Raw genomic sequence first — 15000 nt, forward strand, 5'->3', positions numbered from 1 at the left:
AGCATGTTCACATTCTCACATCTCTCCCTGTATTTCATATTGATACCCTCTTTAAATTTCTCTGCTTTTCCTAATGCTCTTCCCTGTTTTAACTAATGTTCAAAATCCAATTTAATTTCTTCACCCTTTGTAGGTCACTTACTACCAAGCCTACTTAAATTCTTTTTTAAAGGAGCATATGAAGCCCTTACAGGATAAGCAGACAGAGTGAAATGGCCCCTGCTCTGTCCTCTGCTGTCCTGTCATTCTGAGTTTGCTGTGGCTCATTTGCTGTAGTCGTCAGCTCCCAGACATGCAGGACACAAAGTAATATTAGGACATGGCCTTTCCCACATCTGAGCCAGGCTATTCCTGAGATGCTCTTTGAGTCCTTTTATTTCTGGCCAGTCTTGGGTTATTCCAGTCACTGCTGATCATATGCACATTGCATACTGCACGTAATTTGGCAGCAGTAGCCCCAGATAAACACAAGCACTGAATGCTGTCCTTCACAGCGGAGATGAAGCAATTACTTTTATGTAAAAGAGGGAATAGAAATTATTAGATTTAGGAAGATAAACTTATGCCGTGTGAGTTGGCAACATGACTGAGAGCAGTAATAGAGGGTGCTCCTCACCTTTTGTAGCTAAAATACATTTAAGGATAACATGACAGCCTTCAGCTATCTGGTAATTTCACTGCAGGATAAGAAAACTGTACAATCTCTTTTTGTCACACAGTCCAAACACTGGGGTTCATCAAATGCCACCAGAGTGACAGTTAGCAGGAAAGAGAGGCAGGACACACTGCTTGGTCCTCCTGCAGTGTCCTCAGTGCCAAGGAAGGTGCTGGGACCGCAGTGACTGTACTTACCTGGCTCCAATATGAGAAAGAAAATTGACTCCTCTCCTACCTTCACATGTTTTGGTTTTTCAGACAAAATGTTGAGCAAAGATTTCTGGCCTGAGGGAGCTAAATCCAAAAGCTCAGCCTGAAACCCAAACACAAGTGGTCTCGCTGCAGTCAGTGAAACTATTCTTGTGATTAACTATGCATATGCTGATGAAGTGTTATGGAATTGGACTCCAAAATTGTAAATACAGTGAATGAGATGCTAATTCATCACACTGATTTCTCTTTTCCAGGCATGGAAAACCCCTGCTGATAACTAAAACTGTGCCAAGACTGGGCGGAGAGGAGTTTTTTAATCTTTCTTTTTTCCTCCATTAATTTTCAGAGCTCATTATAATGAACAGTTCTGTCAAGCCGCCATAATGATGCTCTGACACAGGAAAATCTGCTATACCATTATTGCCAGCATGGTAGTCAATCAGTGTTTGTAACCCTAATAATCAATGTCAATTCTTTTGCTTCATTAGAATCAACTGATGTGGAGAATGAAATAGATGAAGAAGAAGAGCCAGATATTAATCAAACAGGTAAAAATTGTGTTATTTTTTTAAAGGGAATTAATTTTAACGTGTATTTTAGTGTGAATTCGTACATTCTATTCATTTATTTATAGACTTGCTCTCTAAAAGCATATTGTATTAAGGTGTTTTGATTTATTTGGATCAGACACTAAGAAGGCTTACATTTATTTAAAGGAAGTAATAGTTTTATTCTTCTATGTCATATAATCTTATGGACTTTTTATTATTTTTACCTATTTCAAAACTTCACATTTTATATACACAATTTGTTACATTATATACATATATATGCATGCACTTTTTAGCTCCTCAGTATTTGGTTATCTAGAAGGCTTGTCCACTGATGTAGAAAGTACTGTCATTATATCTTACAATTTATGACTCACACCATGCCTTGGTAATTGGGCTCAAAACTCTTCAGGTTAATTGTTTCACAGACCTGGCTGAAAATGTCATTTTATGACCAGTCTAGCAAAGCATTATCATTTTCGATGATGATAGCTGTAAATGGATCATTAAATGAATCATTAAATGAATCATAATTGTCATATTGTCCCAATAATAAAATATATTTGCATTTTTCAGGCAATGAGCTTAATTTTTTTCTGTTACAGTCAATGGGATTGCTGTAATTGGTTTCAGTGAAAGAGGGTTTGTCCAAAAAGACTTTTGGGCTTTTCTTGCAACAGCTGCTATTGGATCATTTTCATAAACTGAAAGGGTTGAGGGAAAACATTATGATACCCAGTGAATATTTTACACAAGGGGGCAGAGTGCTCTTCTGTGTCATGCTGCCACTATTTCTACTTCAAGATCCAATCCTAAAGTCATTGAAGTGGAAAGGATGCAAAGGACATTCCCAACCACTGTCTTAGACTATAAACTTTCACACTAAGCTGAATAGGATTTGATTAACATTTTTGAGCTAAATACTGCAACCTGGTAAAATATGATCAAAAGGCCGGGTTATTTGCTCCTAAGACTCCCATTTAATCCAAGGCAGAATCAGACCTCTACTAATAGGCAGCAGATTCAAAGACTGGAGAACAGTTTGGAAAAAATCAACAACTATTTGGGTCACATTATAGTTTTCAGCTATTTTTTACTACCTCCAAGAAGCTAGGTTTTAAAATTATGTAGAAACTTATTATGTAAAAAAAAAAGTGATGTTCTTTCTCAAAATTTCCAAAGTTTTAACTAGGATTGGTTCTGAAAATTTTGCAATTCTTCACTCCATTTCAGGGTTTACACCTCCATACCGTACGGGCGAGGACTATGATGACATTTCCAGGAAACCAGGCAATGTCCTGAAGACCCTAGATCCAATCCTTATTACTATCATAGCCATGAGTGCACTCGGGGTGCTTTTAGGAGCCATCTGTGGAGTTGTTCTGTACTGTGCCTGTTGGCACAATGGGATGTCAGAGAGGAACTTGTCTGCACTGGAGAATTATAATTTTGAACTGGTTGATGGTGTAAAACTGAAAAAAGATAAACTAAACACACAGAATTCATACTCGGAAGCATGAAGGTATAAAGCGACTGGAGAAGTTTCAGAGAATCTGAATCGGGATAGAAGGACATAGCTCGGTCGTGCTGGGGAACTGTTGATCTTTTACTGTACAGGCTGAAAAGTGCATTGATGACACTGAGCCAAGCTTTTCTCAGGAGCTTCAGTGAGTGTGTAACCGATGAACATGGACAACAATATGTGTTAACAACCTGAATCATGTACAGTCTGCTTTTTCTGTTGGTTTTATTTGAAATAATCGAATGCTGGTGTTGAGACCAAGTATGATTGACTTATAGTTCATTTTGTCTTTCTTTCTCTCCCTCTCTTTTGTTTTCCGTTAATGGATAATTTTGTTTTTACTGTGCAAAATCCAAGATGCTGTCACAAAATGTATTCAGTGGGGTCCTTTGGATGGACATGCTGTCTGTAGCTCAGTGCCCAGAAAATATTGGAGTAACAGCAATTTAGTGGACTTCTGCACCTGTATTTGTGTATAATTGCTCGTGTTGTGCATAGGCAAAGAAGGGTTAGGATGTTTTTGAAAGTACTGCTGCATCAGTACCGATATAGTGTGTCAGCTCTGTTTACGAAGCAATACAGTCAAATTTTATTGATGTTTTTCAGTGTTGTACTAAATTTTGTGCTTGTGAACTCCATAAAAGAGTATGTGCCATCATCAGACACAACTGGTAACCAAGTGTACTGCCTAAAAATGAAACAAAAAAAGTCCTTGGCACTGGCTAGTGTATGTCCTCTCAAGTGCCTTTTTGTTTGTACTGCTTCTCATTGTGTTAACATTAACTACAGCTTCTCTGCAGTTATGCCCTTGTCTTTAATCATATTCTGATGGCTCACTGACTAAAAGAAAAGTATATTTTAGAGTAAGAAAATAGCCTCAACAAGGCAAGGGCTAATCAGATTTGACAACCTGGCTCGATTGTTCTGCTTTCTGTATTTCAACTTCATGTCTCTTGACCCTTTTGTATAAAGCTGCAATATCCCCTTTTATTGTTCTTTCATATAGAATGTATTTTCAAATGTAAAATTTCTCTCCCTTTCTCTTCTCTTTCTCTCTCTCTTTGTCTCTCTGAGTAGGTTGCATAAGCATTTGCCATTGCCAAGGAAAGAAAACTTCAGCTTTAACTTGCTGGTAATGGCAAAGGATTTTACTAGAGTTTTTGTTAAAAAATAAGGGAAAATTCTTAACTTTATCCTCCAAAGTCGAACTTTGGGTTTCTTCTTAACAGCATAAAGTGACAGTATCTTTTTTCCTGATGTCATGAAACATGTCTTTTATCCTGAACAGCTTGCCTGTTAATTACACTGGGGAAAATGCTTCCCTTACTGAGAAGATTGCCTTTAAAATGAGAAACTTTCCTCCTCCTGCCCCTACCTGAACTCAGAGTTCTGTTCTCTCAGTGTACGTGTATTTTCATGCTAATCAATGCTAATTGGGCTTACTGTGGGTACTGAGGGCAGAATGAAATCCCACAGTGTATGTAAGGTATGTTCTTACCATCATGTTATATCCAATTGGCATTTCATACCAGGTGGTTTCTGTTTGACCAGAAGTGCAGACAGTGACCAATTCAGTGAACTGAGTACTATAAGCTGTCAGAAAAAAATGTGTTTGACAATTATGTGGCAATTTTTTAAATATTTTAGGGCAAATATTATTGGACAAATAATATTCAGCAGCCTATGCAGCTGGTCCAACAGGGTAAAAAGAATCAAGAGCATGTTTCCCACAGGGGTCCATAGGAGGTGACAAGGGAGCAGGGGGATCTCTCCCCTCCTACAGGTGTAAGGGGAGCCCCTGGGTTTTCTGCAGTGACCTGCACACAGCACAGCCATAACTGGGGAGGCAGCTTCCACCTTCCCCTGGGTATCTACCAACCAGCAGATAAAACCAGTGCAAACATGAGTAAAGGAACATCCTGCCAAAGTGCTGGATACGTGTTTTTCGTCATTGAATTTCCCGAGTAGAGTCAGGGAAGTGATTGGGACTTTCTGAGTTAGTCTTTTCCAAAATTGCTTTTGTAGAAGAACAATGAAATATCCTGTCCAGGATTAGGATTAAAGAAGGGCTAATTCAGCCTTGAATTACATGGAGCAACAGAATCCACCCTTATTATTTATCAACTAAATGTTTTGAGGCATATAATTTCACCAATATGAGCTATAAAAAAGAGAAATATGTAGAAAATCCACCAGTAACCCAGAAACTTAAGAAAAGAGAGGGAGACAGGAGGTAAAAATTGAGGTTTGAAGTTGAAAATATTTTAAAAGAAAATCCATTAGAAAAAAAAAGTGGACAGTTGCTACTTCAGAGGAGTCCTAAAGGCAATGACTATCAGGAAAATCCAAATACCCACTTCAGGTCATCAAACCTTATATTCATGAAAGAGTTACCTCCCCAACCTCTCAATCTTGGGTCCTCCAGCAGGTGAGACAGTGCACCTAGGGCCTGAAAGTTTTGTCTAAGAATTAGTCTATGAGATGTCCCAAGTGACAAACTCACAAAAGGTAGAATTTTCATTGGTTTCTAACACTGTAATTTGTCCATAATGGTATTGCAGCAGCTAGTTAATTAACCCAAAGAAAAAAGGATTTTTCAAAACTATTTTCAGCACACCACCACTGTGTGAGTCAGGAGTTAAGGGCCTGCTCTCCTTAGCTGAAAAAACTTCTAGTCAACTAACTTGACTAAGAGTTATACCCTTATATTGCCTTGAAGAGAAAATCCCATTGGGGAGCCCAAACCCAAAACCTTTTGAAATATTCCCACTGATTTCAATGGATTCTGGACCAGCTCTAGGTCTTAATCTATTTGAACAGAAAAGCTGGTAGTTGGTGGGTTTTTTCCTTCTTTTAACGTACTGATAACAGTGAACATAAAAAGAAATATATCTCCTTTGTGTTCTTCAGACCTTACTATGATAATGAGGATCTAGCACTGAAGATTTGATTTCTCTGAAGGTAATAGAATGAAAGTTGCCCTTCAATAAAGGAAAAATGATACTGCAACTTTACATTGAAAAGTATCTTGCACTGATAAATATATTTTAAAAAATTATATGTTTATAAAGTTATTAATTTGTAAAGGCAGTGTTACGAAATGTTCAGTTTATATTGTTTTAGATTGTTTCATAATTTTTAAAGTGTAAAATAACATATTTTTTTCTTTATTGAAAAACTATAAAAATCTTCAGTAGTAAAATGATTTCATTTTACTGGTATATTATTGCTTCATGTTTTGTACCATCATAAAACTTTGTGCAAATTTTTTTTACAGAAATTTTTATTTTCTATGACAATATGACACTTGTAAATTGTTGTTTCAAAATGAACAGCGAAGCCTTAACTTTAAATGACATTTGTATTCTCAGACACTGAGTAGCATAAAAAAAACACATAGAACTGAACTGTAACTTAAATTTCCAAACTATGACTACTACATTCCAAAGAAACAGTTGAATTAAACATTTTCATAAAATATCCCACAGCTGATGTATTTTATTATACTAAAATGGATTGGTATTATTAAATGGCTGGTTTTATTTAGCATCTTGCAACGAGCACAATGTTTTAATCCCAATTACGTTTGTTGGTAGGCAGCTCCGACAAAGAGACACTTTGGTGGGTTCATTTGTGGTTTAGGATAGAGAGATTCACCTCTGCCTGCCTGTTTCTCTTTCCTTGCTGGAGTACACTCCGACGACACGCCTAACTTTTAGCCAAACAGGAATTTAAGAGGACAAATCTACCACCCCTGCTCTTACACCATGGGATGCCCAATGTAACACCCTATGCAGGTGTTACACCCTCCCTGTGGCTTGTTCTTGGGTGGGGGTGAGATTTACTCCCAAGTAATGTCTGTTTTGATGTGTTGTTCCACTAAGTCTCTGCTCTGGTGGTAAGGTTTGTACAGATAAGGTCCCTTCAAATTTCCACTGGAGTCACTGGGATTTACCCAACCATGGCTAAATCTTCCAGTGCAGAGCACAAGTTGCTGATGGGAGCAAATGCATCCAGGGCAGCCCATTGGGCCTGATTTGTCATTCAGCTGGGTGCTAAACTCATCTGAGGAACAAATGATTGTGTGTAGGGAGATCTTCAAGATGTTTGCATCCAGATCAGAAGCTATAGATTGCACATTTCCTGTTTTATGCAATACTTACGTAATTTGTTTCTTGTTTCTTGTTTCTCAGTATTCTGCACATTAAAGATTTTCTTTTCTTTACATTGCACACATGAATAAGCACATACTGTCTGGATGTCATTAGGTTGAGTACAAATATTTTACCTCAGCTACTTTACTACTCCTGGGAGTATTGTACTTATTACCATATATTTGATCATCATTAACACTTGAAAAGAACATATTGAATCTCGTCTCCTGACAAGAGAGCAGCATTGTGGGTACCTGTTTAAAACATGACATGGAACTACAGCAAGCACCTGAGCAAAACTTTGCTTTCTGATTGGAGTAGGGATTGCTCTCAAAAGGCAGTTGTGAAGGTTGTTGTCCATAGAATCACTAAACCTAAATTCCTTAGAAATGTACTTCATTGCACTCTGTTTGCTTCTGTGATAACCAGCCACAGGGCTCTTTGAGGGAAAATAAATGGCAATGGAATTAATTAGTGGGAAAAAAAAAATCTATAAAGTGAATCCATTGAGGATGAAGTTCAGGAAAGAGAGACAAGTATTTAAAGTTAAGAAAATTCTCTTTCTTTCATTTAGGGGAAATTGATTTGCCTGGAAGCTAACAAGCACTTAGCACTAAATCTTCAGTTTTCCACACTAAACAGGCTGCATAAAGGAAAGACAAAAATAGTGCAATGGGATCTGAATTATATTTTAGAAGATAACTTGTAAACTTGAAAGAAAAAGAAGAGCAGGTGGAAATAACATATGGGTCAGCTACAGACAACCAGTGCCAGGAGTGCATAGCTCTGAGGCACAGATATTAGGGTCATGGTCTGTAAAAAGGGTCTTTGGCAGGTAGCGATAAGCAAACCCCATTATTATTTCACCAATCAAATGTAGCATCCCTGATCCAGCATCCACATGGTCAGTCCCATTTCCTTTACTTTTGGCAGGGCACAGGAGAGGGTGGGGGCAGCACCACTGGCCTGTGGTTGGTGGTGGGTAGGGCCTACTGGCACCATGGAAATGGCAGCAGCGCCGATCTGTGCAAACCTACCCTTGGGACCAAGGCTGCCAGTCCCAGTGGAGATGAAGGTCCTCCATCCTCATAACCTTCCTTTTATGAGGCATATGAAGACCTTACAGGTGTGTACTATTATGGCTCTAATTTTGACCCTCATAAGTCTTTTCTTATGTACAATTAGTCCATTTCCAGTTCAATTCTTCTAAACCAATTTGTCAAAGTCAAATGTCAAAGTTGGGCTTGATTTTCAGATCATAGCATCTGGACATTAGATCCCAGAAGTAATTCCCTTCCCATTCCTTAATTGTGCTGTCCTTTGCAATACATTATGCCTCACAGCATATTGGTTCAAGCAACATTAATTTATTAGAGCGTTAATTTCTTCTTTTATATCATTTTGTGCCTCAAGTCACCCATAACCACAATGTTATCTACAAGTGTCTGTTAAATTATAACAGAGTGTATCTGATTTTTTTTTGCCATGGGATAGATTGAATAGCTGTTTTATTTTCCGATTAGTCCCCCTGTACTCCCTAATTGCTTTTCCACAGTAGGTCAGTTCTCTATATACATTTTCATTCTCATAGCTACACACAATCAAGCTCTAATCTTATCACCTCAGGACTGATGGTGTCTCAACATTTATAACTGAAAATCTCATTAAAAAGTCTTCTGGCATTTTTCACAGATGGATGGAGCCTTATCATGTGTCCAAACCTAATTCCATCTTCAATAATCATATTCTTCTATTTAAACTTAACATTGTTTTTATTCATCTCTCAGACATTTGATTCATGTCCCTGTCATTGTACTGCATCGCTGTGCACCATGCACTGTGTTTTATTACAGAGAGTTGTGTTTCCATAATGGGTGAGGTGGGTCTTATTGAAAAAGGAAGTGTAACCTCACTGGAGCACTGCTGATACCCGAGAGAGAGGTCAGGTGTTGCTCTCAAGGGTAGAAGGTAAGGAGAATGTTTGGCAGGGTTTGTCAGGTGCTGCTATAACAAAGACTAAGGGATTTAATGATGAGAGTCTGGAGGATGAAGGACTTGCCTGAGGAAAAAAGTACTTCAGGTGGCATGAGCTGCAAAGAGAATTATCAGAAAAGTCCCTTGTTAAATTACTTCATTTTTCCCTGATTAAAAATAAAAACCAAACAAACAAACAAGCAACAAAAACCCCATTCACAATTCTCAAAAATTATCTGCAATACAGAAATGTCTCTGGCGGCTCCTATGCAGTTCTAAATTCACAGTCATAGAAAAAACGAAGGCACAGGTAGCATCTCAGAGCTATAGACTGGCATTCTTCATCAATCCTTTTCATCTTGAAAACCTTTATTCCCTTCCCTCTGTAATGTTGTTTTATGCCACTTGTTTCAGAAGTAAATTGCCTGGGCCAAACTAGTGTTTTTTATGATTTTCTACTGTTAATATATTTTTCTGTAGTGTAATTTATGCTTCCCTCACTGCTCAAATACTTTTATAACATCTCTCTATGCATTACTAAGGCATGCACAGCATGAAATAAGCCCAGCCAGTGCCCCGCATACCATATGTCAAAAGAGAGAAGAGCCCACTTCGTCCCACATCTCCTCTTCCACATCCTTGCCAGGGATGTGTACTCCATGTCAAACACACAGATACTACATCTTTAATAGATAATCTACCTTTCAGGGAGCCTCAATGTTTTCTACTTGAGGCCTGATATCTTTGCATTAATTAAATATTGATATCAATCTTCTTACTAAATATTTACTTACTAGCTTCATAACTGTTAGCATACCAGAGTGGGTCAGTGGGTCACTCTCATTTTGCCTTTTGAGACTACTAACTAGATTCCAGTATTTTATCTTTCTCTCCTTTTAACCTTCTGATCAGACTGTGTTTCCCACAGCTCTATCAGGAATAAAAAGAAAGAAAAAAAAAAAAAACAACCAAAAAAGATAGCTGTCCAATTTCTATCTACATGACTGAAAAAAGTCCACTGAACATGTAAAGAAAAATAAATTTCTTTTTATTTTGAAACATGTTTTTGTGAAGTAAAGGAAAGTCACCAGACTGGTTGGAGGTGATATCTGAGATGTCTGTGAAGCAGTAAGGAGACAGTCACTGGAGCCTTATAAAAACTACCCTGTAACATCTGGAAAGACTTAATAAGTCTGCAAAGTGATGGGAGCACAGGATTATCAAAGTAGGCAGGTTGTGAAGGTATTGGTTTACCCCAATCACAGCTGACAAAATGGAAGAAAAGCAGGAAAATAATTCATGTTAAGAGTAGATCAGAAAGAACCTTCTTACTCTAGGTTCTAGTTACTAGTTTCTCTTTTAATCAGTCGTCAGAGGATGGGCAGCAAAGCAAGGAATGAACTGAACTACAGATCAGTCCCACCTATGGCTCATGTTGACTAATTCACGCCCTACTGTTATCATGCAGCTCTGAAACTGAGGCAAGGAGATGCTGGGTGCCACCACCTTCCATGTGAAAGATCTCTGACCCTCAACACCAACTCCTTTTCACGTTCTCCAAACGGTTACCTGCAGGAAGTGATACCACCTTGTACCCATTGCATATATTTCAAATGTATTTTTATTGCTGTTGACCATATTATCTCCCTTTTGCATATCTTAGGCCTTTCTTCTTCTTAAGACGACACCTGCCAATTAAGCCATGTTTCCCTAAGCTCTGTCTTGCATGGTGCAGAGCACTCCAGTTCCCATTTACCAGCTTAGAAAAGCCCAGTGTGGGACCAGACCTCCCATTCACTCAGCTGGTGCTGCTCTGCTACCCTAGTCTCTCCTGGTTTGCTGGTTGTTTTGCACCACTATCTTGTTTGCAATAGAAGGTCATTGAAAGTTCACTTGAAATCTAGACTCTTATTTCAGTGCCATCATCTGTAGGCGACTAAGGATCATCTTTGCTACTTTTAACAAGTCTTTTCACAATCTATTCCCTTTTCTTCATGCATACTGAGGTCTTAAAGTGGTCAACTTAAAACCATATATCTTGATAAAGTGGCTGAATTACTGCTGCTGAATGGTGGGCCATTATCTACAATTAGTTTATGGCTCTTAATAGCCATTATTGCAAAAGATGGATTTCTCTATAGTGTAAGTGTCTTACCAAAGATCCCGTTAGTACTCTTGCTTATGAAAAGTTAAATGGTAGCTGCTTTCTGGAAAAGATCACATTGCTCTTAGGTTGAAATAAACCGTTACCAGCTTATTTCTCTGGGTAATAAATAGGTTATATGCATTATAATAGTCATTATAACCTAATATGAGCACTATTTGTTTCTTCATGTACTGTATGCAAATGTGTGCAGCACTATATAGACAGAATGGAGAAATACTGTAAGGATGTCACCATCTAGTTTAAGAGAAAAATACCAGACATCTCACAAGTTACTGCAAGGATGTAGTAACTTGCCTCAGAGTAGCAGCTTTTCTTTTTCTGTTTATAGAAGTATGGTGGTTAGAAGAGTTAGAATAAGTGTGTGCCAATTCATTGGAGAAAAACTATGGATTTATGAATCTCCTTGAGGAAGTGATTCCTGATGAAGGACATGAAGGAGCAGAGGGTAGAGGCGTAGTAGATGGGGTCATGAACTTCATTTTACTTCTCATCATGAGTAATAGTGCTAAACTGATAGTCAGTCAGATCTCTCATTTTCTTTAATTTAACGCTATACTTCTTGCTCCTTGCATTACTGACCCCACATTATAACTGAACCATGCGTTTCATTACAATGCTAAGCACTGCTTTAAATGCACATGAGAAGATTTCAGTGCTTTTTATACTGCACAGTTACGTGTGGTGAGATTTGTTCTTTTCAAATAAAGAACCATCTCAAAGCTAACAACCTGTATTATTTTAATCAAGTCTCATTTCACACAGGTTGTGAACTTTAATACAGACTGCCGCTTCTTCTGGGCTTCAAATATAATGTACAGCTCAGCACAAGTCTGACCTTTGTGGTTTCATATTGGCACACACTTGCTGAAAGCACTTCATTAGACACCAGTGGTGATGCAGCTTTCAACCTTTTTAGCAGCTTTCTTTGGAGCTGCTGCTGATTAACAATATATACATTTTAGCCAATGACACACTGGCTGTGCATTAAATATGGCAAGCACACATATATACATATCTCCTGAGATGGAACCTGGATTCTACAATAGAAGGTGAAGAAGCATTAGTAGTAGAATGGAGGGTTTTCCTAAAGGTGGAGGTGTGTGCAATTATTAAACGTCTGAATGTTTTAGTCCAGTTTGCGGATTCCTTGTGACAGTAACGCACTTAGAAATGCAAAGAGCATCTCTGCAGGCAAAAACATTTTCAGACTGCTCTCACGTTGCTCTTCTAGCTCACCTCCTAGCTCAGATTTGAGAAAGTCTTTAATATTCAGCAAATACTGTGCTCTACTACTTTATGCATACAATATTCTTTGAGTTAAAAGAATTTGTATTTAATGTTTATATTGTGATAGTCCCCACAGGATTACAAATCGTGTTCACATAGTGCAAAACAACATTAAATGACACAGAAAATGTACATTCCAACCTCCCAGACAGGAGCTGTAATGTGGCTGTGCAATCACAGATGGTTCTGGATCCAATGTCTTTGTCAAGTACCTTTATCACCAGCTCTGTCTCTTGTATTTTCCAGAGCTGTTGCTGGATTTTATGATCAATATATCAGTAGCATGGGATGCTACTACAAATCTAGACAATTAATCTTCAAGAGTATAATTTAGCTTATCTATCACTGTCTAAGGTGGAATCATCTCCAAAGTGTGAGTTAAATTCACTGTTTCTAACACCTACCTGAATTTTCCTTTTACAGTATCAATTTCTCTTGTCTATAGAATATCTTAAATTAATTGTTTGAATTTAAAGGACTACATTTTAGATGGGCAAAATGAAATTAATTATCTCTAATCATGTACAAACTAGTTGTGGGTTTGGTTGATTTTACCAAGGACAGAGATCTGAACTTCTTTGATTGATTTTTATCATAGCTCATTTTGACATCTGAAAGCATTGGTTCACCTGCTAGCTAGCTAGCAGAAGCAAAACTTAACCACTTAAATTACAGTAGGATTCTCAAAACCTACTGGTTCAGTTTCAGTAGTGCAGGCAAATTCATAGTGTGAAGGTAGGTAGAACATTGGATCCTTCATCGCTGTGTCATTCGATGCTACCTACAGAATTATGATAGGCCTTGAAGAAGTTTTATCCTACCCTCATACTTAGGTAGACTTGTGTCCAGTCATGTCTTTATTCAAAACCTAGAACTAAGAATTCAACCTGGATTTCTACAGGCTTATTAAATTTGCTTCTTAAATTGGTTGCTACAAGCTAATTATACTGTTTCCTACAGTGCTGCGGTTCAGACTGATCATTGCCTACTTCACAGTCATCTATTCATTTTCTCACTTCTTCTTCTTCTCGTGTTTTGATTTTGTTCTGATCTACGTGTGTAACATCACATAAAGCTGGGGTTTTTTTCTTAGAGATTTGATCTACCTACAGTTTTATTCTCTCATGACTCTGCGAATAAAAACCTCCTACTTCAGAAGTGCAGCTCAGTTCTCTCCAGGAAGTTTCAAACTTCTGAAACTTACAGCTGTATTTCATAGCTTCGCATGCATTTCGAACCATTACTTTAGATGGTTTGTTAAGTATTTTTCTCAGCAACAAGCACACTTATGTCCATGACAGGCAGCATGAAGGATGACCCAAAATCACAATCTGCTTTTAATACAGAAGGAGACTTAGTGAATATATTAATGAAACCTGACAGAACCTTGAAATTACCTGGAAGAAACTATCATCAGAAGTGTTAGTAAGCATTAGTACAAATATTGTTATTGACACCACTGTGCTTGCAGTGAACCTTGAGGTCTTTTCTGATTGTCTTTTATTAGGAAAAATCATATTTCTTACCTGAATATGCATTTTAACAAAAGGTTCATGACATGTCTTCCTTCTTTTTGTGTTTATGTGGGCAAATGGGACAGGTCCCAGAATATGCCATGTAAATCACCATCTCGGTGAAGTTTGTTCTGATTTTTGAGTGTCTTACTACATCAAAAAGACAGAGTTATTTGTATTATCTTCATGTTACTCTTCAATATATTTGCAAACCTCTATGTTCCGGGTGCTTTGATTTTCATCACTTCCAAGCACATTTTCAGTTTCTTCATCCTCTCTGTGAAGAATGAAGATAAAGATTTTCTGAGTCTCTCTTCAATCATTCTAAAAATACATCTTTTTTCTTTTATGATTCTTGCTTCAGGTCAGTGTATGTTCTAAAACATGCATTAAAATATGAATGCATACAAGAGACATCTGTGATCCCTTGGGTGCATATGTTATCAAATGTCTGGAACATATTGTGCAAATAAAATGCGCAAATTATAGAGAATAGGAAATGGTTCATCATTTCCAAGCCCTTTAAATAGGAGTAATCAGACAACCCCAAATCTGCTAAGCTATGTTGAAACTAGAAAAAGTGTTGAGCAACCAAAATGTCCCTACTCTTCCTGTTAATGGAGTTGCCAGACCCAGTTCACTGGGCCTTTTACTCAAGAAAAACAGAACAGAAACAGGGCTGCTGTTCACTCTTGTTAGCTGAAAAACAGTGTCAGTGTCCTAGAGGACTATTAGCAGACAAACAATAAGTGCCATAGTAAAAGAAGACTGTAGAAAAACCTGAAAAATGCAAAGTAAATGTTAACCAGTTGCAGCAGCAGAGAATACCAGTCATTAGCATCTCACAAAGGCTTTCAAATACGAAATAATCATTATCACTGTTTGCACAGATCTCAATTTTAGCTTTTATCATTACAGCTTAGTTATAGCTCCCAACACTGAAACTCTTTTGTATTCAATG

General features: G+C 37.7%; 1 protein-coding gene across 3 annotated transcripts in view; it reads left to right on the forward strand.

The window, feature by feature from the left end:
- NRP1 (neuropilin 1) overlaps positions 1 to 6423 on the forward strand; it is a 114282-nt gene extending 107859 nt beyond the window's left edge. For 2 of the 3 annotated variants that reach the window (XM_017820203.1, XM_017820205.1), the window contains exons 17-18: positions 1359 to 1418; positions 2655 to 3205. In XM_017820203.1, coding sequence (XP_017675692.1) covers positions 1359 to 1418; positions 2655 to 2941 — 347 coding nt within the window. In that variant the 3' untranslated portion in view covers positions 2942 to 3205. Of the gene's footprint in view, positions 1 to 1358; positions 1419 to 2654 lie in introns of all 3 variants that reach the window. The other variant, XM_017820204.1, reaches the window with a different exon arrangement.
- The last annotated feature ends 8577 nt before the right edge of the window (positions 6424 to 15000 follow it).

The sequence above is a fragment of the Lepidothrix coronata genome, unplaced genomic scaffold (genome assembly GCF_001604755.1).
Source record: "Lepidothrix coronata isolate B3197 unplaced genomic scaffold, Lepidothrix_coronata-1.0 Scaffold80, whole genome shotgun sequence".
NCBI lineage: Eukaryota > Metazoa > Chordata > Aves > Passeriformes > Pipridae > Lepidothrix > Lepidothrix coronata.